The sequence below is a fragment of the Bos indicus x Bos taurus genome, chromosome 3 (genome assembly GCF_003369695.1).
Source record: "Bos indicus x Bos taurus breed Angus x Brahman F1 hybrid chromosome 3, Bos_hybrid_MaternalHap_v2.0, whole genome shotgun sequence".
Lineage (NCBI taxonomy): Eukaryota > Metazoa > Chordata > Mammalia > Artiodactyla > Bovidae > Bos > Bos indicus x Bos taurus.
This window is the reverse complement of record NC_040078.1, coordinates 91,618,244-91,645,538: the sequence shown is the minus strand read 5'-3', so window position 1 is coordinate 91,645,538 and position 27,295 is coordinate 91,618,244. Positions and strand designations below refer to the sequence as shown.

General features: G+C 52.6%; 2 protein-coding genes across 2 annotated transcripts in view; one reads left to right on the top strand and one right to left on the bottom strand.

Moving 5' to 3' along the window:
- Positions 1-5: 5 nt before the first annotated feature.
- TTC22 (tetratricopeptide repeat domain 22) lies at positions 6-24,303 on the bottom strand. Its single transcript, XM_027537142.1, has 7 exons — positions 23,601-24,303; positions 8,101-8,156; positions 7,793-7,908; positions 7,054-7,172; positions 5,127-5,288; positions 2,627-2,779; positions 6-2,078 (listed from the first exon to the last, which is right to left on the bottom strand). The coding sequence occupies exons 1-7, from the start codon at positions 24,165-24,167 to the stop codon at positions 1,542-1,544; spliced, it is 1,710 nt and encodes a 569-aa protein (XP_027392943.1). The 5' UTR covers positions 24,168-24,303; the 3' UTR covers positions 6-1,541.
- The window catches only part of LEXM (lymphocyte expansion molecule), a 35,806-nt gene continuing 32,676 nt past the window's right edge, over positions 24,166-27,295 (top strand). Inside the window, exon 1 of the mRNA XM_027538250.1 lies at positions 24,166-24,309. Within this exon, the coding sequence (XP_027394051.1) occupies positions 24,166-24,309 (144 nt within the window). The remainder of the gene's footprint in view (positions 24,310-27,295) is intronic.

The window sequence follows — 27,295 nt, the reverse complement described above, 5'->3', positions numbered from 1 at the left end:
AATGCTTCAGTGTTATCAGTTTATTAGTAGTTTTCCAAACCTGAAGAATGCTGTAAGTAAGTTGGAGGGACAGGATGAGGAGGCTAGGGAGTGTGACTCTGAGCAAGCCTCTTCCCTTCCAGGGCTCTCAGTCTTCCCAGAAAGAGAGATCTCTAGGGACCACACTTCTCAGTCTGTTCTGCATCTATCACTGGGGACATGAGAACTAAGGCAGGGGTGCTGGCCTACCCCTGGTACTGTCTAAGTGTCAGGAAAATGAGTGAAGCAGCGAGTAAAACTTTTTTTTTTTTAAGTGGGGGAAGGAAATGCAAAATAAATCACAAACCATTATGGACCGGTGTGGGGGTGGGGTGTCTTGCCACTGCGATTACATACAACCAACAGTCTTGTAGTCTGGAAAGAACTTGGTTTTTTAGAGTTTTAAGTTAAATTAGCAATGGCAACCCACTCCAGTACTCTTGCCTGGAGAATCCTATGGGCAGAGGAGCCTGGTAGGCTGCACTCCATGGGGTTTCGAAGAGTCTGACTTGACTGAGCAACTTCACTTTCACTTTTCACTTTTATGCTTTGCAGAAGGAAATGGCAACCCACTCCAGGGTTCTTGCCTGGAGAATCCCAGGGACGGGGGAGCCTGGTGGGCTGCCGTCTATGGGGTCGCACAGAGTCGGACACGACTGAAATGACAGCAGCAGCAGCTCTTGTTAGTAAGACCATAAGAATCTAGCTTGATGGTTCCCAGATTTGCTAACAATCAAAGCTGAAGTCTTTGACAATAAAATTCTACATCTATGATTCTATAACTTCGATTTCAAGAGTGTAAAATTCCAAGATTTTCTTCAGTGTCTGGTAGAAGGTTTGAGACTGGGCACAGGGGGCACTTCCTTGAGTGGGGCCCTTACATTCCCCAAAGAATAGAGAAGTCAAGGGAAGATTCTACCAATGGGCCTTATTTCAGGGAGTTTGAGGGTCTTTCAGACCAAGTTGGCCAAGAATGAGGCCTGCTGGAAGACTGTTAAGAGGGCAGGAAAGAGCGCTGAGCAGCCAGGTGTAGGCTGCGGCCCTGCCCTTATCTGGCAGCTGTGCCCTCTGCTCTAGCCACGACTTCTCCCACTGCCAGACCTGAGACCCACTCCAGTAGAGGAGGCCTTATTATAAGGATAGAGCGTGGCTCACGGGAGTCCAGTAACAGGCTCCTGGGTACTAGAGCACCTGCCCAAATGGAGGCAATTATCTTCTGCATCTCTTGGGAGACGCCATGTTACTTTTCTGCATATTTGCACAATTTGGGCCTTCCCATTGGCAGTTTCCCACTGGCCCCTCGCGTCTGCCCCCAGCCTCCCTTGTTCTCCTGGATCAGGCTCTTTTGCCTCCGTGTACACGTCCAACTGTCCTTGTGTCTCAAGGTCCCCATTCCAACTCCCGGAAGAGTCTGATGGGCTCCACTTACCCGCCAGCCTATGGCACAGCGAGCCGGTTTCCAGCGCCTGGACCAGGTCCAACCATCTCCGAGCGGTGGGGAGAGGGGGAAGACTCAGGGACCCTCAGACGGAGAACGCGCGGCGGTCCCGCAGGGACCTCGCGCCCTCGCCCTTCCGCTCCATGGTCTCGAAGAGCAGCCGCACCAGCGCCGGCCGTCCCTGGGCCACCAAGGCCCGGGCCAGCCCCAGCACCTCGTCCGTGTGCGCGCGCCACACGCGCTGCAGCTCCTGCCGCAGGCGCGCCGCCGGGTACTTGTCCTGGGCGCGCCGCAGCCACACGTCCACCTCTCGGCCCACCTCGCCGTCGCTGAGCTGCGCCTGGCTCCACTGCGCCAGCAGCGCCTCGAGCAGGCAGCCGAAGCCCTCCGCGTGGCTGCAGCCCGCGTCGTCCAGCTCCACGGCGCGCTTGAAGCAAGCCGCCGCGTTGGCCTCCTCGCCCTTGATGCGCAGGCACTTGCCGCGCAGCAGCTGCAGCTCCGGCAGCGTGGCGCCCAGCTCCGACTCGCCGGCCTTGGCCAGGAAGACCAGCGCCTGGTTCAGCGCTGCCTCGTCCACCGCCAGCAGCTCCTGCACGGCGTCCACGCCCATGTAGTAGTAGACCTGGGGTGGGGGCGGCGGCGTGAGCCTTCCTCCCCGGCTCTCTCGCTGCTCCCCCTTCATTCCAGTCTCACTACTTACTGTTTTAAAAATTCCATGCATTCATTCCCACCCTCCCCGCCTTCAACAATTATTCATCGCAAAGTTTGGTCTCCCTCTCCTAGAGAAGGAGACAGTGCTCTCTCTGATTCCAGCTCCAGCCCCACGAATCTCGGCCATATAACCTTGAGCGGGACCCTCTCAGGGCCGCAGTTTTCTCTCACAAAAGATATTGTAATCTCTCGGTGATTATTCCCTGGGCACAGAAGGAATCAGAATAATGGCCCACGCTTTCCGAGCTCTTAGAAAGAACTGGGCCCTGTTCTGAATGCTGTTGGTGCATCACCACCTATAACCCTCCCTGTAGCTGTAGGAGGCAGGTACTACAGGCAGGTTATCAGGCACAAGGATGCCCCCGTATGCTTCTGTGTCCTCAGTGCCCTGGCGTGACATAGAGTTAATAGTTTTTGTTTAGTAAGCCACTGACTACCCAAGCCAAGAGGCTGCCTTACCTGGCCGATGTCCAGGTAGGTCTTGAGGCCTGGGCACACCTTGACCACTTCCTCGAGGTCAGCCTTGGCGCAGGCCAGGTGGTTCCTGTCAGGCATGCCCCCAAGCCCCAGCTTGCCTCGCTCCAGGTCGTGCAGGTAGGCTCTGATGTGGATCTGCCCAGAGAGAGTCAGCTGAGGGAAGATGCTCCAAGCCAGGACCCCTGCCCTCCTTGCTGTTGTCCATAAAGCCTGTGTTTTTTCCCTCGACAGCAACTCAGGGAGTTTCTGTGGTGCAGTTGAAAGCCCCTGAGACTGGGACTCAGAAGTGCTGGATCCTGGTCCTGTGCCAGCTTGGACCAGCCTCTTTCTGGGCATTAGTTCCCCTCTCTGTGCAATAAAGGGGGTTGGATGAAGTAAGAGCCATTCATTCATTCTCTCACTCATTCATTCAACAAATATGTCCTGAGTGCCCACCATATACCAGGCCCTGTGCTAGGTACTGGAGTGCAGTGGTGATAAGACAGATGAAGTCCCTGCCCTGGCAGAACTTAACATTCTAGTAGGGATGATGATCATAAACAAGTAAACGGTACCACTTCAAGTGGTGACGAGTACAATGAAAAAATAAACAGGTGATGGGATACAGCTGACTAGGGGAGGGAGTTATTTGAGATGGGATGGCAGCACCGATTTTGTGAGGGTCTGTGTAAGCAAGTAGTGTGGGAAGAATGGCAGGTGGCCCCAGCTTACAAGCATCAAATTACAAATGATTCTAGACCCTTGCTTTCATCACCACTTCCTCCTTTTCCCCCCACATCTGTTTGGAGCATTTAGAAAATCTAGAGGTTCGGGAGAGGTAGGGAAGAGGTGGAGAAAGAGCAAGTAAGAAAAAGGGGTTGTTGTCATTGAAGGTATTAATACTTTATAGCCATCAGTAGGCTCTGGTTCTAAGGTAGCTTTAAGGTGGGGGTGGGGTGGGGGTGGGAATCTTTGGCTTTGGAGCCAGTTGAACTTGGCTGAATTCCAGCCCTTCCTCCCCTTCATTTACATGACCTCTGTGAGCCTCATTTTCCACATCTGAAAAATCAGTACACTAAGATCTTCCTTGGAGAGTTACCGTGACAATGGAGAGAACATGTTCTAGCCGGGACCTAGCAATGGTGGGTGCTCAGTTTATTCACTCATTCAAAAGATCGTCAGGAGCCTGCTATGTGCCAGGTACTGTTCTAGGATATATAGTTGAGAGCAAAATGGCAAATTCCCTGCCCTCGTGGAGCATGTATTTTACCTGGAGGGTGGGGGGAGAGAAATAAACATAAACCAGAAAATAGTATGTTAGGGAATGATAAATGCTAAGAAGAAAAAATAAACCAGCACAGGAGGACACGATGTGCTGGTGAGAGGCTGGCATTTTCAGGAGGATGGCTGCTAGCAGCTACCTTTTCAAGCCCTCAGTGAAGTGAGGGAGGAAGCCAATGGGACATCTGGGAGAAGAGCCTTCTAGGCAGAGACCCTAACTAGTAACTGCTGGCAACATGATTATGTCATCAGGACCAAGACCCAGGGAGCAGATTTGCCCTCATGTCCCATGAAAGGTAATAGAGAAGGCTGTTTAGCCTGGAGCAATGTAAACTCAGAGGTCCAGATCTCTGCCCCCAAGCAGTGCATTCTGTGGGGACTCCTGAGGGCAGATCTGAGACCAGTGTGGGGAAGCCAGAGGCAGGCAGCTCTTGGTTAAATTAGTAATCTGCGGAGCTGAATGACCATAGTGGACTGCCTTAAGAGACAGTGAGCCAGTTAAAAATATACCTAATAATAGTAATCAACCACTTATGAACTCTTACTATGTGCTCAGTACTGAGTTTTACACACAGAATCTAATTTAAGCCTCATAACAACTCTGTGAGGCAGGTACAATTACCTTCAGCCTGTTTATAGATGAAGAAAGTGGGGCTCGGAATTTAGGCAAGAGTGTAAGTGATGATGTGGGATTTGAACCAAGGCTAGCTGTGTTGAGAGCCAGAGCTGTGCTTTACGACATTAGATTTCCTCCAGTATACCCTCTGCCTTCTACGAGCACCTCTCATACTCCTGGCATCTGCTTTAGATGTGACCTCACTTAGTCTTCTGACAACCTGTTAACACAGATGTTATGATCCGTATCTTCCAGGTTTGGGAATGTAGGTTTGGAGCGGTAAGTGGCTCACTTGTCCCAGGTCCCACAGTGATAAATGGAGAGGCCAGAATTCCACCCAGGTCAGTCTGACTGCCCGAGGTGCTAATCAGAGAGGGGGCTGGTAGGTAGCTGGCCAGGTCATTGTAGAAGGGATGAGCAGTGGGTGGTAAGCTCCTTCATTCTCTACCTTGATAATCTTAGAGAACACAAACTGCGAGCCTTGAAGACACCTAAGCGCCCTTCTACCATGAAGGCACCCTGACCTCTGGGCTCTGGCCACGGAGCCTTGGCCCTTGCTCTCTGATTCTCAATGGCAGAATGAGGCAGAGCTGCAGGCTGACTCACCTTGGCCCTCGTGCAGTATGCCTGCCAGTTGAGCTCTGGATCTCGTAGGACGTCCAGGGCCATGTTGCAGGTGCCAATGGCCATGTCCTGCTTTCCGAGGAAGTGGAAGATTTTGGCTAGGCGATTAAGGATGGGAAGTTGGTCCTTGGCAATCTCGATGGCCTGAGTAAGGGACAAGGGTTAGAGCAAACCATCTGTCTGGCTGTTTGCTAGAACTGGAATGTCATCTCTCAGTAGGGCCATATCACCCCAAAATTTTCATCCACCTTCCAGCTCTAAGTGCAATCATATCATGGGGCCCAACACTTTGGGGTACAACTCATTGACACTCAACTCCCAAGAGCCTAACTCACTGCCATGCTCTCTGCCATTTTCATGGACATGTCCGGTGAATCCCTCCAGACCCCAGGTCAACCCCTCTCACTCAGACATATCAATGTGTGCTCCCTCATTTTTCCAGGACAGGTGGGAAGAGGGGCCAGAATCAGCCTCTACATCCCCCAAACTCACACAGTGTTTCTACCCGGGCCACAGCACTTGCCCCAATCCTAGTACAGTTACCGACAGCTCCTGCCTTGTGTTTGTTGCTGCCCCTGAGATAGTGAACTCCTGCAGGGCAAGGGCCCCATCTCTCCGCCTCTGTGCTTGGCACAGAGTAGGTTCCCAAGGAGGGTCAAAGGCAGTGTGTTAAATCAGACACAACTCTTGGAGCACACGTGAACTAGAGTTTATGCTCCACTCTGTTCTGAGATCTCTCACCAAGAAACTGCTCATCACCCATCAGCCAACACTGTGACCTGCCCCAGGGCATCATGCTGACTGTACAGGGGGATGAGAATCACAGGGTCCCTGTCCTCCAGGAAAATCTTAAAAAACTGAGCTCAGTGCGAAAATTGCCACCGAAACAAGGTATCAAGAATAAGGCTTGAACAGCACTTTAAAGTTTACGATAGACAGTTTCATCTACTACCTTCTTTGAGCCTCTAAATATCCTAGAAGGTGGACAGATCACATAATCAACATATAAGGAGGTTCAGGGATGGAAGTGACTTGTTTTAGGGTCACAGGCCCTGTGAGCAGAGCTGGCATCTACACTGTGCCAAGCTCATTTTCTCTCCACTGTGCCATGGGGCTGCAAAGGGGAAAAGCCTGAGGGTTCAGTTCAGTTCAGTTGCTCAGTTGTGTCTGACTCTTTGCAATCCCATGGACTGCAGCATGCCAGGCTTCCCTGTCCATCACCAACTCCCGGAGCTTGCTCAAACTCATGTCCATCGAGTTGGTGATGCCATCCAACCATCTCATTCTCTGTCGTCCTCTTCCCCTCCTGCCTTCAATCTTTCCCAGCATCAGGGTCTTTTCCAATGAGTCAGTTCTTTGCACCAGGAAGCCAAAGCATTAGAAAATTGCAACTAGCTTAGAAGATAGGCCTGGAAAATGGGGTAGGCCAGACCAGGTGTCGGAGAAGGCAATGGCACCCGACTCCAGTACTCTTGCCTGGAAAATCCCATGGATGGAGGAGCCCGGTAGGCTGCAGTCCGTGGGGTCGCTAAGAGTCAGACACGACTGAGCGACTTCACTTTCACTTTCCACTTTCATGCATTGGAGAAGGAAATGGCAACCCACTCCAGTGTTCTTGCCTGGAGAATCCCAGGGACGGGGGAGCCTGGTGGGCCACCGTCTATGGGGTCGCACAGAGCCAGACACAACTGAAGCAATTTAGCAGCAGCAGCAGCAGACCAGGTGTTGGGAGGGTCTGACTCACTTTGCTTTTGTTTGGGATGGAGAGAAAGGTGTGGTGTAAGGGCACTTCCTGAGCAGGGCGGGGAAGTAGGGAGAAACCCGGAGAAGCAGTTGGTTCCAGGGAGAGGAGGCTGGGGTGTCAGGCTTTGTCCAGGTTTGGAGGGTGATTGTAACCAGGGGCACATACCTTGCCAAAGCAGTCCAGGGGATCGGTTCCCGAAAACCCGCAGTCATGGACACCCATGGGCGTGGTGGAGAAGGTGTCCTTCCTCTCCAGCAGCATTCCAAGGTAGCACCAGGCCAGAGCTAGGGGGCGGGGGGAGAGGCGTCTCAGGGAGTAGCATGTGGGGAAGGGGAGAGCAGGCAGGGGCCAGCACCACCCAGGTGTCAGCCCTGGGAGGACAAGGTCAGGGGCAGGGGCAGAAATCACTGCGGGCCACCCAGAGAGAAAGACAAACAAAGGAGGGCAGAGGGGACTTGCGAGTGAAGGGGGAACGATTCCAGTGCTTGTTTTGTGTTTTCTACATCCCCTAGGGGCCCTCACGGAGGGTGCCTTCTGCTGTCTGACCCCAGCTCTCCCCCAGCTCTGGTCCCTGTGTGACAGTGACCCCTCCCTCCCGTCTCCAGAAGGGCCTTCATTCCCCCACCACAAAACGGGGATAAGAGGCTGAAATGGGGAGAGCTCTGTCTCTCACACTGGGTTGCAGACAGGCCTGGACATGTGCCCTTGGAGTGATGTGCAGGCGCATATTCGCTGGGTGACGGGTGTGAGCTCCTTGAGGGGAACAGGGAGTGGAGGGGACAGGCTGAGGGGGAGAGAAACAGAACGAGAGGCGGGGACAGTGACAAGACTGGGAGGGCTGCTGATGCGTGTAGGGAGAGCCCACCCCCTTCCCACTCCCCGCTGCCGCCCCCATGAGCCCGACCTCGGGGGTGGGGGTCTGAGGACTTGAGGACTTGCTGCAGCAGGGCCAGTGTGCGGTTGAAGGCTGGCAGCCTCTTCTGCTCCTTGCTGCCCAGCTCCAGGAATATGCCATCTAACCTGTGCCCGAGAAGGGGATGTGGCTGATCAGGACCCTCCCAGTGGTTCCCAGGTTGCCTCGAGTCCTCCCCAGGGTAGTGGCAGGGAGGGGAACTTGGAGCACCCTTGCCATGGAGATTTCCCCCCTGGGTTCCAGGCCCCACTTTTCCCCCTCGTCCCTCCCCACCATCCCATCCCCACCCCCAGCCTGACCTGATGAAGAGCGTTGCCATGGTGAAGTACCAGCCCCTTTTCTCCTCCATTGGGATCTAGGGAAGCAGAGAATGGCTTGTGCTGCTGCTATTGAGGCACTGGGGACATTGTTCATAGAGTCCCATGCTTTCCCTGAACCCCAAGAAGCAGCAAGTACACTCTTGATCATAATCCTGCCTGGTTCTGCCACTGGCTGGCTGGGTGAGCCTGGGCAAGTCACTTCACTTCTCTGACTACAGAGAATTTGACAAGATGACCTGAGTGAATGCCCCAAGCAAGGGGCCCATCACAGAGCAGGGACGGGATCCATTTCCTCCCCTCCCCTCCCCTAGGCTCCTGATCCCCCCACCGCAAGGCCCATACTCCACTGGTCACCTTCTCTCTTCCCCGCCATCTACCTGCATCTCCTCTTTGGCCCCATCTCTCGCCTTCCACCTTCCTGAGAAGCCCCTTTGGGCATGTGAGTGAGTTCAGCTGAAGCCCAGGAAGCCCCCCCCCAACCCACCAAACTTATTTCCCATTATTATTCTTGCCAACTTTGCTGTGCATTTAGACTGACTTGGGCACCAGATAAAATATTTATGCCGTTATTTATGGGAGTAGCTGCTCCTGCCTCTGGAAGGAATTTTAATGAAAACCAATAAAACCCCCAGTGCATATCAGCAGCTCTGCCTCAGGCTCTGGCCCCTCCCTCCAGATTCATCTCCCGTGGTTGATTTCCAGGCTCCATTCTGCACTCCCCACCCCCCACCCACCATGGCCTTCTCAGCTTAGGGTCCCATTATGCCTCCACCCCCCACCCTCAGTAGTCAGAACCAAGTCTTCAGTCAAGCCAGCATTTCTGGGTATCTGTGGTGTGAGGCCCTGTGTTGGGTGCTTATGGGCTGTGGCACTGAATGGGACCCGCACCCTGGATGGATCACAACCTGCCTGGGAAGACAGACTCAGGCATGAATAATAGGGCTTGAAGGGGCACCTGCCATGTGCCAGGATCTGACACCCATCATCTCAATCTCACAACCCTAAGAGGTAGGCATCACTCCCACTTTACCAAGGCACAGATTGAGGCTCAGAGAGGTAGAATGACTTGCCCAAGGTCACACAGCATGCAAGTGTCAGAGCTGGAATTTGAACCCCATTTGTTAGTCTCCAAAGCCCTTGCTCCTCTCATCACACTGGCTTACCAATAGCTATAATATGAAGCAGAGTTTGATCAAGACCAAGAGGTGGATCTAGACAAATGGAGCAGGAGGGGGATGCCATTTCCAGTCAGAAGACTCAGAAGGTCTCACAGAGGGCTCAGATAGTAAAGAATCTGCCTGCAATGCAGGAGACCCAGGTTCAATCCTGGATTGGGAAGATCCCCTGGAGAAGCGAATAGCAACCCATTCCGGTGTTCTTGCCTGGAGAATTCCATGGCCAGATGAGCCTGACCAGCTATAGTCCATGGAATCGCAAAGAGTTGAACGCGACTGAGTGACTAACACACACCACACACACACACACACACACATACACACACAGGGTGGGCTGTAAGGTGGGTCTTGAATTGGAGTGGTATTTCAGAGGGTGGGGTGGGGCACAAGGGCATTTCAGATGGAGGCTCAGCCTGGACATGTGTGAGCAGTTGAGGAGCATGAAGCACAGTGAGTAAGAATGGAGGCAGTGGGGAGCTAATGCTGGCAACTTAGGCTGTGGCTGTTCTGGGGTGGCCTGTTCAGAGGAAGAGAGGAAGGGGGACCTGTGAGTAAATCCCAGTGAGCTGTGTGACTGCTCATAGGAGAGAGGTGTGAGCCCAGGCCCAAGCCAGGTCTGGTGGGAAAGCCAGACTAAGACACAATGAGCAGAAGGGATACCAGGGGCTGTGGGAGGACGTTTCCTATATGATCCAGGGGGACCCCCAAGGCTTCCAAAGGAGGGCATGCTGGAGCAGGATTCTCAGGGACAAGTAGGAACCACCAAGGTGGATATAGCGAGAGAGGACATCAGATGGAGGGCACATTTGTGCACAAGCTCAGAGATGAGTGAGCAGGTGTGTCAGGGGCTGCATGCAGCCTGGAGTGACCAGCATCCCAGTTATAAGGGGCAAAGGGAGGAGCCAGCAGGGGGACATCAGGAGGGGCCCCCAAATGCCAGGCTCAGAACCTGGAAGTCATCTGCAAGGCAATGGGGAGTCATAGCAAAGGTTTGAGCTGGGGAGTACCAGGATCCCATGTGTTTTTACATCCACATCACCTTGGAAAGTTACCCTGTTACTTATGTGGGAATATGTGTATGGGGGTTTTGGCTGGGAACAGGGCTGTCTGGAAGGGAGAGCAGCAGGTCTAAGGATTAAGGGGCATCCATGAGAGCTCAGTGGAGAACACTGACCAAAGCAAAAAGCTGGGATAGGCTGCTGGATAAACTTAACCTGCTGTACCTACATAGGACCTGGGACATGGGAAGGGGACTCAGGTTCATAGGCCAAGCTGGCCAAGGACCTTGGCACAAGGTCAGCACCTGTCCACATGAAGGACCAAAGCACGTGTGCTTCAGGCTCCCTGGCTGCCTGTGGGTATGATCCCATGACCTCTGGTTTCATGCCCACTTTGAGGTTGGCTAGGCTGAGTCATGGAGACACAGAACCCGCTCCCCTTTTGAGGCTCCTGACAAGGAAACATGACCATAGAGACAGCAGTTGTACTAGACAAGGAGAGGGCTGCAGTGCCCAGAGCAGAGGCTCAGTGGCTAACAGGCCTGGCCACAAGAGGAGGGTGGCCCTGGGTGGATGTGTTACCCCTTAGAGGCTATATCCCTATCTGCAAAAGGGCACTGTGAGGCAGTGCCCAGCCTTCCACAAATATCCATAAATATCTGCCCCCTTTCTCCTGGTTTGGGTTAGAGACGTGCAGGGTTAGGAGTGTCTGGGAGGCTTCTTTGCCCTATTTCACTTCTAGATGGAGCGTTGAGGTCTCAGGCTCTGGCATACAGTCATTCTGCCTTACCCACTTTCTAACAGCCCCACCACCACCACTGTGCTCCTGGGGCTTCAGATGCCCCGTAGGGTCCACAGGTTCCCAAGGTTGAAGAGCAATGTGCTATTCTCAGGCTCTGCCTGGGTCATAGCCACCCTCTTGTTTGGTATTCAAGATGCAAGAAATTAAGTTATGTGTCCAAATCACACAGTTAATAAATGACAGAGTTGGGACATAAACTCATGCCTTCATAGTTCTAGCCCCAATGCCCGTCAACAGCACTCAGTTGTTTTGATCTATCCCGTTATTATATCCCTGAGACCACAAAGGTGAAGCAGCTTGCTCAGGGTGACACACTGGTTACCATCAAGACTCGAAACCCAGTGGTTTCACCACCATTCTGATAGTCTTTAAGCCTGGTAATAGTTTGCACTAAGTAAGCAATACTACCATCTAGTGGCAGACTGCCTGAATTGCCGGGGCAACTCCTGAATGTTAACTCTCTTCCCTTCTACTTGAAGACTAAAACTGATTTTCAGAGAAGTAGCTAGCTGAGTGACATCTCTCTGATAAATTCCAAATGGAGCCCCTCCTCAGATCCCACTCAAGGTACCATTTGAAGGAGGGCTTATAGGGTTGCAAATTAGAAGTGGAGTTAATGGTATAAACAGGCCTGGCTTGAGGCCTCCCTGTGCTTGGGTTCCAACCTTCCATCCCTAGTACAGAGAGAGACCATTCACTCTGCTGTGCAATTCTGGTCCTAAAATGAGCTGTCTCTTTAAAAATCCTTCTGGTTGTAACTGAAGCAGCAGCTGAAGCTGTTACCAAGGGCAACCTGGCAAGCCATGGTGCGTTAAATTAAATTAAACAGGCCTCTGACTGCCCCCCGCCTCCCCTCCTGAAGAAGGGAGGGGGTGTTCTTCCTCTCTCCTGGAGAATGAAGTTGCTGTGAAACCTCTGATGGCTGCAAGGAATTCACTTCCAGAGTTGATGGCTCCCAGAGGCAATATATTTGGAGGCAGCCCCCTGGAAGGGGGCTGACAGGACCTCTGCCAGGAGAAGAATGTTGACTGGGGGCCGCCCCGGGTGAGCTGGGGCAGGACACCCCACCCTTTCTGTTGTTCATCCTCATCAGAACCCCGTGGGCTGGGGGCTCCAGGGTCTACAGGGGGTGCTGGCCAGTAGGAGAGTCCGCCCAGGCTTCAAGCTGGACGGGCTCAAGTTTGGTGGCTGCTCCGTGGCAGACCGGTGGGAGGGGACGCAGCAGGGCCCCAGCTCCAGCGCTGCCCTGCAGTAGCTGGGTAGATCCTGGTACTAGCTGAGGGTGAGAGTGAGGCACAGGCAAGGCTTCTCAGGACGTTTCCCAGCTCCGCTGAGGCCCTCGCCAATATTTCCCTCACTTTAGAGATGGGCTCACAGAGGCGGAGTCTCCTGATATTTCATGCCAGGTCTCCCTCTTCAAATTCCTGTTGTTACCCCCAACACCTCGCTGCAACTCTGTATGGTGCTTACCGTTTACAAAGTGCACTCATTGCAGATGCCAAGTGATCCTCAGAAAGCCCTGTGTGGAATGTAAAGTGGGTCATCATCACCCTGTTAGTACATATAGGAACACTGAGGTAAGATGATGTCCTCAAAGACACACGACTAGTGTGACAGCCTGGACTGAAACCTGGAAATGCTGGTTTTTTTGCTATATGAATAAAAGTGCATTTTATTGAGCACTTACTATAAACGAGGCACATAATTTACATGGGTTATCAAGAATTATACAATTATCCCGATTTTACAGAAGAGGCACCTGTGGCCCTAAGTGGCCCTGCTAGACGGTAGCAGACCTGGGAACCCAGCAGCTTAGCCCCAGAGTCCCTGCACCTAACTACTCCAGATGCTGCTGCTGCTGCTGCTAAGTCCCTTCAGTCGTGTCTGACTCTGTGCGACCCTATAGACGGCAGCCCACCAGGCTCCCCTGTCCCTGGGATTCTCCAGGCAAGAACACTGGAGTGGGGTGCCATTGCCTTCTCCAAACTACCCCAGATGAGTGGTTCTCAAAGTGGGGTCTCGTGACAGTAGCATCAGCATCACCTGGGAACTTGATAGAAACACTGTACGAGACTCTCGCACTGTGGAGAGCGGAGGGAAAATGGCAGGCTAACGTATCTCTTTTTAACAGAGCCGAAGGATCAGCAGTTGTGATCCACAGGGTAGCCTGAAGATCCATGCTGCCACAGCTGGGTGGGTAATCGACAAAGGTGGGTGATCTGGCAGAACCTATAGTGAATATCAGGGTTAGGATGAGACCCTACAGAGCAGGTGTGTGCTAACTTGGCAGATACAAGGATGGGTCTCAGATGGCTAGTCCGTTTACTTCAAAAGGTGACCCTCAAACAAGGAAATGGGCTCAGCTGGTAAAGAATCCGCCTGCAATGCGGGAGACCTGGGTTCGATCCCTGGGTTGGGAAAATCCCCTGGAGAAGGGCAAGGCTACCCACTTCAGAATTCTGTACAGTCCATGGGGTTGCAGAGTCGGACACGACTGAGCGACTTTCACTTTAGCTACTTTAGGGGATTTCAGCAGAAGCTCTCTTAATATGCCAATGGCTTATTAATCTACATGTGTCTGCACAGGCTCTCTGTGTGTGCACAGGCTCTGTGTGTGTGCACGTGTGCTCAGTTGCGTTCAGTTCTTTGTGACCATTGATTCTGAAGGAAAATGTCTGCCTTGCAGTTCAAACTTTGCCCCTGAGGACTTTGTAATCTGTGTTTCAGAGTCAGTTCCTGAGAGCTGACTAATTCTCTTTCAAGGGAGGGGCAATGAGAAGGAGGAAAGAGAATGAATATTTCTCGACCATTGACTGTCCACTGGGCACTTCCGTGCACTGTGGCCCTGAACCTGCAAAGCAGACTGAGAAGGTGGAACACATCCTCCTCCTTTTACTGGTGAGGAGAGAGAGACTACGAGAAGAGCTGCAGCCAGCCCCACAGGTCAGGGGGAAAGTACCAAGATTCAAGTTCAGATCTGCCTCCCTCCAGCGCCCCTGTTCTTTCCACCTCATCACACGGACCCTGTGGAGGCTGATGCTGCAGAAATAAAAGTCACCAGGTGGAAGGCCTCAGAAATAAGCTCTTCCTGCTCAACTGGAATGTCCTCAGTGATGACACAGAGCAAGCCTCTGGGCTCTGCACGCGGAGCCCCACCCCACCCCACCTGGCTCCCATGGGGGCCTGCCCCAGAAAGGCAGGGCAGGTGAGGTTCCTACTCACCCAGCTCCTGCCTCAGTGGGGGTAAACAGAGGGCTGGGATGGGAGTTGCCCCCCACTGCCTCTACCTCCCCCAGAGTTCCTGGAAAGCCTACTGGCCCAGCCTGGGCCTCAGTTTCCACGTCTACAAGCGGGGATGATGCACTGGTCTTGCCTCTCACAGGTGTGTGGGTGAGAGTGGTCCAGCGTGACTGGGCAGAGGGGGCTGGGGGCTGGGTGCTGAGCCATGGAGGTGAGCTACCTGTTCAGCCCTGACTGGGTTCCCTGCATGGTCTTCATGGATTTTAAGATCAGAGCAGATGGACGGTAGCTCCCCATTGTCACCCCCTTTCTGGTCCTAGATCCAGAGCCATTTCTTTAGTCCCTGGTCCCTAGAGAAAAGGGGCTCTGTCTAGTCCCAGGTCCAAACCCGACTCTGGCGCTGGGTGGATCTGACGAAGTCTCCTGCCCTCTGTGGTAATAACAGTGATGCCTGCATTTTCTCAGCTCCTCCTGTGAGTCTGGGCTGTGTGCGCCCTTAACACACTTCTGTCTTTCCTCCTATAAAGAAGGCAGTTGGGTCAGAAGATGCTAAAGGCAGCTTTGGCTCTGGGGTCCTGTATCAATGAGGAGGGGAGAACCAGTTTTCCAGATGGCCAGAAACAGAGGGAATGAAGCCAGCAGCAAACTCAGAAAGTGCTGTTATGGCACCGAGGCCATTAGAAGGCTGGGACCAGAGCTCGGGAAAACTGTCCCTCAGCCAAGGCTTTGTGTTGGAGAGACCTGAGTCCATTTCCAGCCAGCCACTTATGACTGTGTGCCCTTGAGCAAGTTCCTACACATCCTGGAGCCTCAGTTTGCTCATCTGTAGAATGGCGTTAGTAACAGTTCTGATTCCCCAGCATTTCTAGGAGGTGCAAGTGAGATCATCTGTGAAGAGCACACGAGTGCACAGTCTCTAGCTCATTGTCCAGTGTCAGTCATCCAGCTCCTTTTCTAGCGGAACCCAATCAAATCACTCAGATTTGTGGAGCCATGAATGTATGTATACGTGTGTGTGTGTGCGTGTGCACGCGTGTGCCTGCGTGTTTGCAAGCACCGTGGGAGGAGAAACCCTGCCCATGATCTCAAAAGTTGGAGATCAACTCTGAAGTCCTCAAAGCACCATTCCTGACGTTCCCCAAGCTGTGGTTTCCTCCCCCTCTGTGTGTTTATGTGTTTTCTTCTGCCAGGAGGTTTGTTTCTTCCCCCACCTCTTGCTCTCAAAGCCCTTCCTGTCCCTGAAATCAGCCTGGCCACCACTTCAGTCCAGTGACGGAGGAGGACTTTCCTACCTCGCACAGCCACTCAGGCAGGGCTAAGTCAGGAAACCAAATCCTGAGCCCTGGCTCCCAGTGGGGTCTTCTCCCAATTTCATTGTTCTTTTCCCAAAGCTGGCTCTGGGCAGAGTTGAGGGCAAGCTCAGGGGCAGGAGGAAGCCTGAGGAGGCAGAGAGGAGGGTGGGTGCTCACTTAGAAGGAGTCTTGGCTGACCCATCAGGGGTTGAGGATGAGCAGGCCACATCCAGCCAGGCTTGCTGGGGCTGGCCTTCCCTCTGCGACCCCGTTACCTCCTCCCACACCCCCCGTCAGGCTGGTACCACTGTCTCCATTTCACAGAGGGAGACACGGACACTTAGAGAGGTTGCACAGCCGGCCCAGGTCACTCAGGGTGTCCTGCAGCTGGCAGACTGTGGGATCCCAGCAGTGCCTCTGTGTGCACAGTGGGCCCAGTCGCCAGGGTCTTGGGCAGCTGCATTGCTGCGGGGGGATGACTGGGAGAGTGGGAAGGGAGGCTGGGGGAGACAGGGATGTGGGGAGAAGAAATCTATTGAGAGGGCAGCTCCTTGAGGAGTTCTCTGGTCCTGGCCTCCCTGATGGTGGCAGAGGTGTGTGTGTGTATCTCCCTGATGGCGGCAGAGGGGTGTGTGTGTGTGTGTGTGTGTGTGTGTGCCTCCCTGATGGTGGCAGAGGGGTGTGTGTGTATCTCCCTGATGGCGGCAGAGGGGGGTGTGTGTGTGTGTGCGTCTTCCTGATGGTGGCAGAGGGGTGTGTGTGTGTGTGCCTCCCTGATGGTAGAAGAGGGGTGTGTGTGTGTGTGTGTGCGTGTGCCTCCCTGATGGTGGCAGGGTGTGTGTGTGTGTGTGTGTGCGTCTTCCTGATGGTGGCAGAGGGGTGTGTGTGTGTATGTGTGTGTGGGTGTGTGCATACCAGGGACCCTGGATGTTGACCAGCAGTGACCTCTTGGCCCTTCCTGCTAGGTCCCAACCCGCTGGGTGCGGCGACAGTGTGGAATGCCCACACCTTTGTTTGTGAGGCTGGCTGTTGGGCCTCCCAGCACCGGCTCCGTCCTGCCCGCCCCAGCTGGCCAGGTGAAATCTGGATGGCCTGTGTGTCACCTTGAGCCTGTTCTGTCCTCTGTGCGACAGACAATCACAGCACCCAGCAGCAGTGTGTGTGTGAGGTTTGATGTGCTAAAATGAAATGTGCTAATGAACGTAAAACTCAGCTCCGCGCTGGTTCCTATTACACCCAGAGCCAGCCCTGGTCCAGAAGCAGGGATGAAAGCTCTGCATGAGCGTGTGTATGTGCATGTGGGTGAGTGTGTGAAGCCACCAATATTCTAGGAAAAGGGGGAGGAACTCACATAACCGAGTCAGCTTGGGACAGAGATTTTGTTTTCAGAGAAAAATAAGTTTGTTACCTTATTTTAGAAAAATAATAGGAATTTTAAGACTAAAAAACCAAATTAAATTTATCAACAGTCACAAATTCCTCTTAGGTCCAACCCTGTGCCAGACGCTGGGAGGCAGATAGAGACAGAAGGCTCACCCTCTTGGGGGCAAGAGAGAAACTGCTTGGTGATGAGTCAGAGGCTGAGAACAGCTCTCCTGTGGAGCAAAGCCCAGGGCCGTGGGGGCCCTGGATGGGGCGGGCAGGCAAGGGGCTGGGCCCCACCGTGATCTGCACTCCACCTGGAGCCCTGCGTAGTCTCTTTCTTACTCCTCACAGCAACCCTGTGAGATGATGTTAGAATCCCAGCTTGCAGATAAGGAAACTGAGGCTCAGAGAAGTGAAGTGACTTGCCCTTAACCACCTGGTAAAGGAGGAAGAATTTAAACTCTATCTGTCTAACTCCAAAGGGTTTGCTCTTAATACCTCTCAGCCTCAAGACTCCACCAAGAAACCATCTAGGACTGTGTGGAGGGCTGACGGGGGAGGAATGATGGATAAAACAATCTGCCTCATCATATTTTTGTAACTTGAAGATGAGGAAAGAGAGGGAACGAAGGGCTGAGAGGGAAGTCATAGACACCCACTCGCACACGGATACGCTGCTTGTTTTTGGATTATGGGCTGAATTACTAACTTTTATAACGTTTTCTCTTGTAATTTTAGTTAGCAGATGAGCAGCTGTCATTGATTCTTTGGCTGACCTTTATTCTTTGAGGTCTGGGGGTCTCCTCCCTGCCTGGGATAGTCCCAGCCCCCTCAGGATGAGGAACCTCTTAGAGCCGCTGTACTGGGCAGGTGGGACCCCCCGTCACGGCTCCTGTGGGTGGCAACCCTCTCAGTGATGGGTTCCTCAGCTGCTGCTCCACTGTCCCTGCTTCTTCGCCAGCCCAGTGCTGACTTCACCTCTGCCCTCATCCTGCCTACCCCCTACCTGCACATATGGCAACCCTAGGTTTCCAGGAGGCAGCCCTGGCGGGGGGCTCCCCTCCCCACCCCACTGGCTATCTGCACTATCCTTATTGCACCCCACTTCTCCAACTTCTCCAGAAAGAGCAAAGGCTTTGGAATCAGACAGAGTGGCGTGAACCCAACTGCCCCTTACTAGCTCTGTAGTCTTGGGCAGGTTACTTAGCCTTGCTATGCCTCAGTTCCCACACCTGTAGAATGGGATCAGAGGGATCTTGTGAGGACTAAGATGAAATTCGCAAGGCACCCGGAGAAGAATATTCTTCTGCATGCTGAATGTGCTGAATATTCAAGCAGAATATTCATGAATATTAATTATTGTGTGAAAGTGTGCATTGTACGAAGGAAGGCTTCAACATGGAGGTGAAATTTGAGCTGGGTTTTGATGAATGGAGCTTGCTTTCTAGGCAAAGAGAACAGTTCCTGCGTTGGGAGGTGTGAAATAGCACAGCATGTTTGGAGAAGTATGAGTAGTTTAGAGTCCCTGGGAAGTAAGAGTAGGGATTCCCTGGCAGTCCAGGGGTTAGGACTTGGTGCTTTTTCTGCAGGGGCTCTGGGTTCAATCTCTGGTCTGGGAACTAACCTCCGACAAGCATGGCAGCCAAGGGGAGGGCGGGGACAGGAAATGCAGCTGAGGAGGGCAGGAATCAGGCTTCAGAGTCCATATCAGCAGGGCCACACTCTCCTCCCCCTGGGAAGCTTCCAGCCACCCTCTTTCCAGGCCTCACCCTGTGCTCCAGTTCAGCTGTCACCAAAGGACCTTTGCACATACCACGCCCCTGCCAGGAGTGCCCCCCCCACCGCCCCAGATTCCTGCCAGGACACTCCTGCTTCTTCCCGAAGCCTCCCCCAGTCACCTGTACTGAAAGGAACTGTGCCCTCTCTGAAGCTCAGTTATTGTCACTCTATGCCCAGGACCTCAACTTGCCAGGTCCCCATTGATTCCAACACAGGTCTTGATGTCCCCAAAGTGGATTTCCCTTGTAATCCTCTGGCGGGGGGTGCGGGCGGTGTCCTGTTTTTGGTTCAGAAACTATGGTCTCTGGTGTACAGAGATGGAAATACCAGATCACCTGACCTGCCCCTTGAGAAATCTGTATGCAGGTCAGGAAGCAACAGTTAGAACTGGACATGGAACAACACGTCCAGACTGGTTCCAAATAGGGAAAGCAGTACATCAAGGCTGTATATTGTCACCCTGCTTATTTAACTTTTACGCAGAGGACATCATGAGAAATGCTGGGCTGGAGGAAGCACAAACTGGAATCAAGATTGCGAGAAGAAATATCAATAACCTCAGATATGCAGATGACACCACCCTTATGGCAGAAAGCCAAGAAGAACTAGAGAGCCTCTTGATGAAAGTGAAAGAGGAGAGTGAAAAAGTTGGCTTAAAACTCAGCATTCAGAAAACGAAGATCACGGCATCTGGTCCCATCACTTCATCGCAAATAGATGGGGAAACAATGGAAACAGTGACAGACTTTATTTTCTTGGGCTCCAAAATCACTGCAGATGGTGACTGCAGCCATGAAATTAAAAGACGCTTGCTCCTTGGAAGGAAAGTTATGACCAACCTAGACAGCATACTAAAAAGCAGAGACATTACTTTGTCAACAAAGGTCCATCTAGTCAAAGCTATGGTTTTTCCAGTAGTCATGTATGGATGTGAGAGTTGGACTATAAAGAAAGCTGAGTGCTGAAGAACTGATGCTTTTGAACTGTGGTGTTAGAGAAGATTCTTGAAGAGTCCCTTGGACTGCAAGGAGACCCAACCAGTCCATCCTAAAGGAAATCAGTCCTGAATACTCATTGGAAGGACTGATGCTGAGGCTGAAACTCCAATATTTTGGCCACCTGATGCAAAGAACTGACTCACTTGAAAAGACCTTGATGCTGGGAAATATTGAAGGCAGGGGGAGAAGGGGACGACAGAGGATGAGATGGGTGGATGGCATCACTGACTCAATGGGCATGAATTTGAATAAACTCTGGGAGTTGGCTATGGACAGGGAGGCCTGGCATGCTGCAGTCCATGGGGTCACAAAAAGTCGGACACAACTGATCAACTGAACTGAACTGAACTGGTGTACAGAGCTGAGAGACAATTGTCACCTGGCACAGGCTATGCAATAAATATCTGTGACCTCAGCCAGTCATAGACACATCTGACTCATCCCTTTGCACCACTCCCCTAGAGACGGGACTCCAAGAGGTCTAGTTAATGAAGGAACAAATGTTTGCTCCTCCCTTTGTCCATGAGCTTCTGAAAGGCAGGAGTTCTTAAAGATAGGGCCTGGCACACAGTAGGTGCTCAATAAATGTTAGGCTGAGCATGTGCCTCTCAGACTTGTCCATAATTTACCAGTTTATGGGCACCTTTACCCCATGATTTGATTGGATAACCACAGTAAACTATTGTTTAATGTTTATAAAGCAGACATGAGGCCAGAGATGAAAAGTGACTTGTCCAAAGTCACACAGCAAAATAATAAGAGCTGGGTGCTTTAACTCAAGCCTTCTGCTCTAACTATACAAAATCATCATTGTCTTCCTGATTGTGACTATTTCTTGAGCATCTGCTCTGTGTAGATAGTTTATAAGCACACGCATGTGTGCGTGTTAAGTTGCTTCAGTCGTGTCCGACTCTTTGCAAACCTTTGGACTGTAGCCCACCAGACTCCTCTGTCCATGAGATTCTCCAGGCAAGAATATTGGAGTGGGTTACCATGCCCTCCTCCAGGGGATCTTCCTGACCCAGGGATGGAACCGGTGTCTCTTATGTCTCCTGCATTGGAAGGTGGGTTCTTTACCACTAGAGCCACCTGGAAAGCCTATTTATAAGCATGATCTCTCCTAATCCTCAGATGATGAAATGGAGGGAGGACTCCAAATCCCCAACTGTCTCCTGGGATTGATGGGGGCTGACCACAGCCACTCTGTGCAGACCTGGGGAGCTGCCACTGGGCCAGGCACAAGGATACGGCACAGGGCCTGGCAGCCACCTCCCACCTGAAGACATTAGTTCCCTCCCTGAAGCATTGGGCAGGGCCCCGATTGCCATTCTCGCTGGCGGTCCCTAAAGAGGAGGGTGTGAACACACCATGGTGGGGCAGACCAGCAGCAGGGAGGGAGGAGTCAGCCTTTATTCCATTTCTATGCCCAAACCTCTGCCTCCCTCCCCACTTCCTCCGGGACGCCTTCCTCCAGTGAGCCCCCTCCTGAGAGCAGGAAGGAACCTTGGAGACCATCCAGTGCCCCCTTCCCACTCCCCTTTCGCAGTGGGGAAACTGCAGCCCAGACAGGAGAAGGCCCCAAGGTGGGTGGCTGCAGCTGAGATGAGAACCCAGGCCTCCTGGTCCCCAGTCCAGGGCTCTTCAGGCCCCATTCTGAGACTGTGACCACAGTCAACATATACCGAGCTGGCCAAGTCTTCCCTGGAGAGCAGCTGACATTCAGGGCCTCAGACTCAGGCTTTAAAACAGATCTGGGGTCGTCTGTGATCCTGCTGTCCCTGTGCAAGCTCTATTCTAGGTGCTTTCCAAACATCAGCTCTTAGTTATGACATCTACCAAATGATGATGTCTCCATTTTACAGATGAGGAATCCTAGGATACAAGTACCATTATTATCCCCACTTCATAGAATGGGAAGCCCAGTGATGCTAAGGACCAATTAGAGGTGAGAGCATGAAGGACTGGGATTGGGACCTGGATTGTCTGACTCAGCGCCTACCGTCTTAACCTCCACCCTGCGCTACTCCCTTTAAGTCAAGCCCGTGCCTCCCACATAGCACTCCCTGAGGTCTTAACTCCACATTTCCTCTTAAGCTTTGGTGGAAAATGTTCCAAGGGGGTGTGCAGAGGCCTTGTGAATGCAGCCATCCTACTCATGTGAAAGCTTGTTGTCATTTAACTATCACAAACCTAAACCATGATAAAAAAAAAAAAAAAGTCATCATTACCAACTCAATCCTGCCTGTGCTATGCCTTCAAGGAAAAGTCACGGTACCTCTCTGAACTGTGGTTTCCTCTTCTGTAACAGAAGGATAAGGCCCTCTATATCAGTGTCAGCCATCTAATGCAAGCAGCCTTTGGGATGGCCCCCAGTGATCCTCATCACCTGGTATTCATGTCCCTGTGTAACCCCCTCTCTTTGCATGGGGGCTGGACCTAATGACTTGCTTCTAATGAAGGGAAAACTGATGGGATATCCATGAGAGAAGGACCTGTGGGAGGTCTCTGACCAATAGCCAGTGAGGAATTGAATTCTGCCAACAGCCAAGTGTGTGAACTTGGAAGGAGATCCCCTCAGCTCCCCCAGGCTGAGCAAGCCTTCAGATGAGACTGCAGCCTAGAGGCACCTACTGAACCATGCCTAGGTTCTTGAGCACACACACTCTGAGACCATCAGTGCTTGTTGTTTTCAAGCTGCTAAATTTCAAAGGATGTTTGTTATACAACAATGGGTAACTCATATACCCAGGATTTGTCTGTTTAGTGCCAGGCCTACGCCACACGGACGTTCACTCAAGAAAGCGCTGCTGTGTCCAGGTACCATGCCAGGTACTGAGTTTACAGACAGACATCTCTACTCTCAAAACCTCAAGGTTGAGCTGGGGAGACAGACTTGTAAACGGACAGTGTGAGCAACATTGTAGGAGCCCCAAGGATGTCCTAACCCAGCCTGGTGAAGTCAGTGGAGGGGATGTCTGAGAATAAGGAGAACCTTCCAGGCAAGGGTGGAGCAAAGGGCACTTCAGAAAGAGGCTGAAGACGTGCCAAGGTGGGCTGTAAGGAGACCTGGCCCACAGGAAGCAAGGGCAAAAGCTTGACTGGAAGGGGGAACATAGAAGAGGGAAGGCAGACAGCAAGATCACAGAGGCTCTCCAGTGCCCACCAGAGAGCCTGAGACTTATCTGCTAGGCAGTGGGGAGTCACTGGGCGTTGTAAGCGGCTGAGGGATGTGACCAGAAAGGTTGAGCAACATGAACACTGGCAGCAGGGTTGGGGCAGAAGGGTCAGGGCAGAAACCCAGGCAGGATGATGGCGACCATATTGGTACAGGCAGGGAATGATGGAGGATGGGCTGGCGGAGGGAGGCATTAGAGGAGTGGATAGGCCACGGGTATATGAGGAGGTGGGATGGACGGAATCTGGGGTCTGAGTGGATGGGGATGGTGGGTGAGGAGGAGAAAGGAGTCAAGAATGCTGCCAGTTTCTGGCAGGATGCAGAGCTGTGCCTTATAGAGAGGTGGGTGCACACAGATGCAGGGATAGGTACTTGGAGGAACAAGACGACAGGGGTGAGTTGGTGTGCTGAGTTTGCGGTACTGCCAGCAAAGAAACCTAGGCAGGCTAACCGGCTGGAATGTGGGTCCACTCCCTAGTCCAGCAGAGAAAAGCTACAAGCCCAGTCTGGGACTCAAGACGGGAGAGGCACACTGGAATGGTGTTCCGGAAGCCAGCGGGCCGGGGCCAGGGGAGAGTGTGGGGCCATGGGCGTCCCTGTGGACGTTAGGGGCCGCGACCCCAGCCAGCCCTCCTAACCTGGAGACGTCACCTACCTGCTGCGCGTAGCTCAGCGCCTTGTCGTAGAGCGCGATGCCAGCCTCCAGCACGCGAGCTCGCTCCTCCGGGCTGGCGCAGCCCACGTCGAAGCCGTGCGCGTAGCCCTGCTCCGCCAGGCAGCGCGCGGCGCGGAGCTGGGGGTCCTCGGCTGCCCCGCGGTCCCCCGCCAGGCCCATGAGGCTGGCCAGCTGCCCGGCGCACGCCTCCTCCTCTTCCTCCTGCCCCAGCCGCCCGTACACGTGCGCCAGATTGGCCCAGGCATTGAGGTTACCCGGATCCTCGCGGGCCACCTCGAGGAAGCGCTCGCGGGCCTCCTCCAGCTCCTCCAGGTAGAAGGCGAAGGCTCCCAGGAGGTGGCGCACGGCGGGGCGCTGCGGAGCGGATGCCAGCTCCAGCTCCTGCCGCAGTCCCTCCCGCTGCAGCTTCAGGTCCCGGGCGCGGAGCGAGACCGGCGAGCGCGGCTCGAAGTTCAGCTGCATCTCCAGGTGGAAGTGGCCCGGGAGGTAGTCCAGGTCGTCGATGAGGGCGTCCAGGTCCTCGGCCGCGACCTCGGGCTCCGCCATGGCTGCCCGGCGGCTCCCCGGGCCTGGCCCCCAAGGCTGCAGTGGAGGGGGGCGCCCCTCTAGCGAGCCCGGCGCGGAAGGCGCGGGTCAGCTCGCAGAAGCCTGGGGCACAGCCACCTCCCATCCCCGGCGCCGCCCGCCGGTGGGTGGGTCAGAGCCACTCAGGAGCGCCCTGTGGGTGTTTCCGCTTTCGCTGCTCAGCGGCTTTTAGACGCCTGCATTGCACAACCAGGTGTGCCTGATACACTGATGTAGTGCCAAATGCGGGGCGTGTAACGCCCAGTACCTGGCAAAAGGTGTGCTTTTACTCTCTCTGCTCAGCAGATGAGAAAAAGTGAAGCTCAGACGAGAAAAGTACTTGCCCAGGTCACAGAACTGGGTGTGCCCAAGCAGGCCTGGAACCCAGTCTGCTGAACCCCAAGCCAGTCCCTTCCTCCGTGAGCACTCCTCCACCCTGCGTGAGTTCACCTAGTCAGGCCTGGCCCTTCCAGTCAGCACCAAAGCTGCCCTCACTCCTGTAGCTGTCCCAGTTCCTCAAAGCTCCTCAGTGTTTGCTTTACCTGTCCCCTTCTGCAGATCTTCCTTAGCTGTTATTCATCAGGCCTCCCCACTTGGGATTTCTCTGCCTCCTCTCTGCCCTGCAGTGGGGCCCCAGTGGAAAGACAGGGATTCCTGTGCTGCTTTTAATCCCTGATACCGTGTGAATGGGGCTTCCCTTGTGGCTCAGAGGTAAAGAATCTGCCTGCAATGCAGGAGTCGGAGGAGATGCAGGTTCGATCCCTAGTTCGGGAAGATCCCCTGGAGGAGGGCATGGCAACTCACTCCGATATTCTTGCTTGGAGAATTCCATGGACAGAGGAGCCTGGTGGGCTACAGTCCATAGGGACGCAAAGAGTTGGACACAACTGAAGTGACTTAGCACAGTGTGTGAATGAGTGACGCATCCAATGTGTGAATGAGTCTCTAGATTTTTTCACACTTTATTCTTCCCTCATCTGTGACATGAAGGTGATATTCCCTCCCCCAAGACCAGGGTAGATATCTGGGTAAACTTTGTAAATGTCACTCTGGATAGCTACCAGCTCCCACTCATTCTGCACTCTGGGTTTTCTTGCTCTTGCCAGTGTTCCCCCAGGCCTGGCATTAGCCCCTGTCCTCTAATAGAAGGGCTATGCTCCCTGCCTCAAAGCTGCTAGTCCTCCAGGACTTGGATTTTTCAGGTCTGAACTTCTGAGTTCCTCCTACCCTTCATTTCTTCTGGGGCTGGGCTCCTAAGACCCTGTTACTTTATCTTCATGAAAAAAACTGATCAGCATTTTCAGAAGGGGAAATAGAGCCAATTTGTAAACTTGGAAAAAAATATTTGACTTGAGCAATAAAATGGCAAATTAAAACAGCATTCTGGAGATATTTTCCACCCATAATTTAAAATGTGAAATTTAATGATCTTAATGAAAAGTTGTTACTATAAATTGCTGGTGATCATGAGGTGAAACGTGGGCTCCTGCTCTGCTTGGGAAGATCAGAGATGGATTCCTGGGGTGTTTGACTTTTCCCCCCTCTTTTCATTGTCATAAAATTACCATTTTAACCATTACATAAAATTTACCATTTTAACCATTTTTAACTGTACAGTCAGTAGCACTAAGTATAGTCACATTGTGCAACCATCACTACCATCCACCTCCAGAACTTTTTCATCTTCCCAAACTGAAACTTTGATTCCATTAAACAACTCCCTATACCCGCTTCCTCAGCCTAGCAACCATCATTCTAGTTTCTATGAATTTGACTACTTTATAGTAGTCAAACTGACATAACTCAGGGTTCATCCATGTTGTAACTGCGTCAAAATTACCTTCCTTTTTAAGGCTGAATCATATTCCTTTGTATGTATATATTATATTTTGTTTATCCACTTGTCCATCAATGGCTATTTGGGTGGTTTCCACATTTTAGCTCTTGGGAATAATGTTGCTATGATCATGGGTGCACACATATCTTTTTGAGTCCCTGCTTTCACTTCTTTTGGGTATATGCCCAGAAGTGAAATTGCTGGGTCGTATGGTAATTCTATGTTTATTTTTCAGAAAAGCTGCTATACTTTTTTTCCCCCATGGAGCTTCACCATTTTATATTCTCACCAACAATGCACACAGGTTTCAATTTCTCTATATCCTCACCAACATTCGTACTTTGTCTCTGTTTTTGCTTGTTTGTTTTATAATGGCCATTCTAATCGGTGGCTTTGGCATTGGATCTGACTCTGAGAAGATGAATAGGAGGTGAATGGGGAGGGTAGTTTGCTGGTGCATTTCAGCAGCAGCAAAGGCACATGAAAAGGCTAGAGCTTTGCCAGGGCCAGGTATGCCTAGGGACAGAGCATGGGAAAGAGACAGCAGCGGATGAGGACTGAAGGCAGCAGCCACAGCCCCGTCTCAGAGGCCTGAATCCTCTGGCTCAGAAGCTTGACTCACTTTGTTGACATAACTTATGGCACCGGAGGATGGGTTAGAAACTCTAGCACACTTTACTTATAAGCTTTGTATCTACTGTGTGATGCTCACTAGATGTGACCAGGACAAGTTACTCTCTCTGGCTGATCCTCAGTTTCCTCTTCTGTTCCATATGGGTTGGAGAGGATTGCGATTGTACCTACAAGAGAGAGTTAATTGCTGTGATCAGGAAAGTGCTGTGATGGGGATGCTTTGGGCTGACTGGAGCCAGCTGCCTTGCTGCACCGCTGACTCACCCTGGCCTGCTCTGGCCTGCCTGGCAGCCAGAACTCCCAGCCCAATGGACCTTGGCTTATATCCTGTGGCTTCTCCTCCATGAGTCCCAGAGCCAAGGTGCTTAGGCTGGGAGAGAAAGAAAGTAACCCCAGGAAGGCTGGGCCCAAGAACACCTGAGCAGCCCTGGGTCTGGTTGCAGGGCCTCCCCAGCTCATAGAATGTGGTAGTGGACACAGCCACTTGTCACTCATTCCTCAAAACAGCTCCTCCAGAATGTTGCAGTCACATGTCACAGACAAGGAAATTGAAGCCAGGGTAACTCGTCCGAGGCCACCAGTTAGGAAGCAGCAGGGCTAGGATTTGAAAGCGATTCTCTGAGGATTTATGCATTTCTGG

Excerpts from the sequence above, each read along its gene's own strand:
- TTC22 (XM_027537142.1), bottom strand. The coding sequence starts at position 24,167 with ATGGCGGAGCCCGAGGTCGCGGCCGAGGACCTGGACGCCCTCATCGAC. Across the intron at positions 8,157-23,600 it reads CGCTGAGCTACGCGCAGCAG|ATCCCAATGGAGGAGAAAAG; the intron begins GTAGGTGACGTC and ends CTGCTTCCCTAG. Across the intron at positions 5,289-7,053 it reads CCCTGGACTGCTTTGGCAAG|GCCATCGAGATTGCCAAGGA; the intron begins GTATGTGCCCCT and ends TCCCTTACTCAG.